General features: G+C 56.6%; 1 protein-coding gene across 1 annotated transcript in view; it reads right to left on the bottom strand.

The window, feature by feature from the left end:
• The window catches only part of ELP6 (elongator acetyltransferase complex subunit 6), a gene marked incomplete at its 5' end in the record, with an annotated part of 3,028 nt that extends 737 nt beyond the window's left edge, over nt 1–2,291 (bottom strand). Inside the window, 2 exons of the mRNA XM_010133686.1 lie at nt 769–915; nt 2,099–2,291. Of these exons, the coding sequence (XP_010131988.1) occupies nt 769–915; nt 2,099–2,291 (340 nt within the window). The remainder of the gene's footprint in view (nt 1–768; nt 916–2,098) is intronic.
• Nucleotides 2,292–2,515: the final 224 nt, after the last annotated feature.

Genomic DNA, 2,515 nt, shown 5'->3' with positions numbered 1-2,515 from the left:
GTCTGAAACATCTCTGTGCCCAGGAAAGGCTGGGAGCCCTGGGGCTGTTCAGCTGGAGAAGACAAGGCTGAGAGGGGATCTCATCAATGCTGATCCATAGCTACAGGAGGGGTCAGGAGGATGGGCCGGTCTCCTCAGTGGTGGCCAGTGCCAGGACAAGGGGCAACGGGCGCCAACTGGAACCCAGGAAGTTCCACCTGACCACGAGGAGAAACTTCTTTGCTGTGAGGGTGGCAGAGCCCTGACCCAGGCTGCCCAGAGAGTCTTCTGCTCTGAGAGGTTCCAAACCCACCTGGACACCACCCTGGGCACCCTGCTCTGGTGACCCTGCTCTAGCAGGGGGTTGGACTGGGTGATTGCCAGAGGCCCCTTCCACCCCCACCAGTCTGGGGTTATGTGACCGCAGGCCAGGCTGAGCCACCAACAGGGTAGCTTGAGGGAGCTTGCCAGGAAATCGGCGTTTTTCTTTGCCATCACCTTGGGGCAGGTGCGTGAACCCAGCCCTGTACAAACCCCTTCAGCTCCGGGGACAGAGAAGTCCCCAGGCTGCAGGATGTCCGTGAATGTCCCCTTGGAAGCAGATCACAGCCCTTAGCGCCTGGGTGATCCAGCAGATCCAAGGTTGCTCATTAGTCCTTAGACATTCTGCAGACCAGGCTGGTCCTGGGCCGTCTCCTGAGGGGCGGATGGAGCACATCTCACCTACCCACGGGCCTGCAGGCAAGTGCTGTGTGTGACATTAACACGTGCCACCTCCCCATGCGTTACCTGCCCATGAACGTCCTTGCAGAAGCCGGTTGCCAGCCCCTCTACCCACAGGATCAGGTCACTGTGATGACACAGAGAGTTCACGACCAGTTCGTTTTCCTCGTCTTCAGAATCCTCGTTGCTGTGAACCAGCACCACGATGTTTCCCTGGAAGGAGAGCAGCAGGCAGCAATGAGCCTCCTAATCCACTCGGGGTGAGGAAGGGCAGACAGCAACAGGAGCTTGCACAAACACTCAGGTCACTAAGCTGCTTAGACATACCCCAGCGTGGCAGCTGGTTCCGAGCTGAAGTCCACAAGGAAAATAAACAGCAGATACATATCTAGACCTCGGAGAGAGCCTGTGGTATGTATACTGTGTGCACATATCCACACAGATATGGAACACCCAGCCCAGAACACACCGAGCCTTTGTAAGGAGACAGCCGTCCAGTCAAACCAGTCCATCAGGCCACGCAAAACCCAACTCCAAATGAAGTCAGAACAGATAAATAAAGATGTGGCCCAACGGCCGTAGCCACAGAGGTGATGTGTGAACCTTCAGAGCTCTCGCAAGAAGCCAAGAGCTCCGCAGTGCAACCCCAACTCTGTTAAAAATACACCCCAAGAGCCTCTGCCTCAGCCCGGGCAGGTCACCACGGGCCGAACATGAAAATCCCAATCAACTAAAATGTTCGTTAAAGCTTCAGAAGATCCTAGACAGAGGTAGAAACATGTTAGCACGATTTATCATCTTTTTTAGCTGCTTGGAGGCCGATATTCTCTGCGAGCAGCCCGAGTTTACAGTGCAAACTCCGTACGAAGTGCAGGCGAACAAAACCTGACACTGGCGACTTCATTTCTCACTCAAGCAGAGAGAGAGAAGCGGCCGGGGCAGGGGATGCTGCAGTGTAAACAGCAGAGGATGGATCGGACTGTAACGATTTCTGGCTGCCATGCTCCCAGAAGTCAGCGTGTCGCTGGGGACATCCCTGTAGAAGCGCTTAGAAACCAGCCAGTGCCACACGCAGCCACACCGGAGGTGGGTGGAATCGTGTGCCCTCCAAGAGGACCTTCCTCTATCCCTCGTGAGACTCGTCGGCTCCTCACTACCTTCACAAGCCATTTCTTTCCCTGCCCTCCCACCCGCTCACAAACAAGATGCGTCTCTGGAGAGCTGGGAGCTCTAAGAAACTGTTTTTCACCCCGAATCCCTGCTCAGACGTCAGGGACAGAGAGCAAGGACTTACACAACTCCCTGAGAGTGGCCCTAGAGCAATGATTTGAATTTCTTGAAAACCAAAGCCTTCCAGAGGCTCTTCTGCACCCGTCGCACGTGGAGGCAGCAGTACCTTCAGCTGGGAGCACACCACGACTCTGCAGTAGTGGATGAAGTCCAGCACGGCCACCGGCGTGGCCCCCAGGCTCAGCAGCACGCCCAGGTCATCCACCAGCAGCACGGGGCCCGTCCAGGAGTCGCTGCCAGCGGGAGTCAGCGACGTCTGGACAAAGTCAAACAAGGCTCTGAGGTCAGATTTGCTTTCCCTGGAAGAGAAGAAGAGGGACTTGGCCCACGTGTGTTGTGCATCCCCCTCCTCACTCGCTGACCCAACACCCACACCCTCCCTGCTGTCCCCACTGCTGTGACAGTCACCAGGTCCTGCCCTTCCCCACGTCACTGCTCCTGCCCTCGCCTGAGCACGGAGAAACCCTCCTGGCCCTGCTCCAGGGATCACACAATGGTTTGGGTGGGAAGGGACCTTCAAAGC

The sequence above is a fragment of the Buceros rhinoceros genome, unplaced genomic scaffold, assembly GCF_000710305.1.
Source record: "Buceros rhinoceros silvestris isolate BGI_N320 unplaced genomic scaffold, ASM71030v1 scaffold20090, whole genome shotgun sequence".
Lineage (NCBI taxonomy): Eukaryota > Metazoa > Chordata > Aves > Bucerotiformes > Bucerotidae > Buceros > Buceros rhinoceros.
Note: the sequence above shows the minus strand (reverse complement) of the source record. Positions and strands in the feature narration are given on the sequence as shown.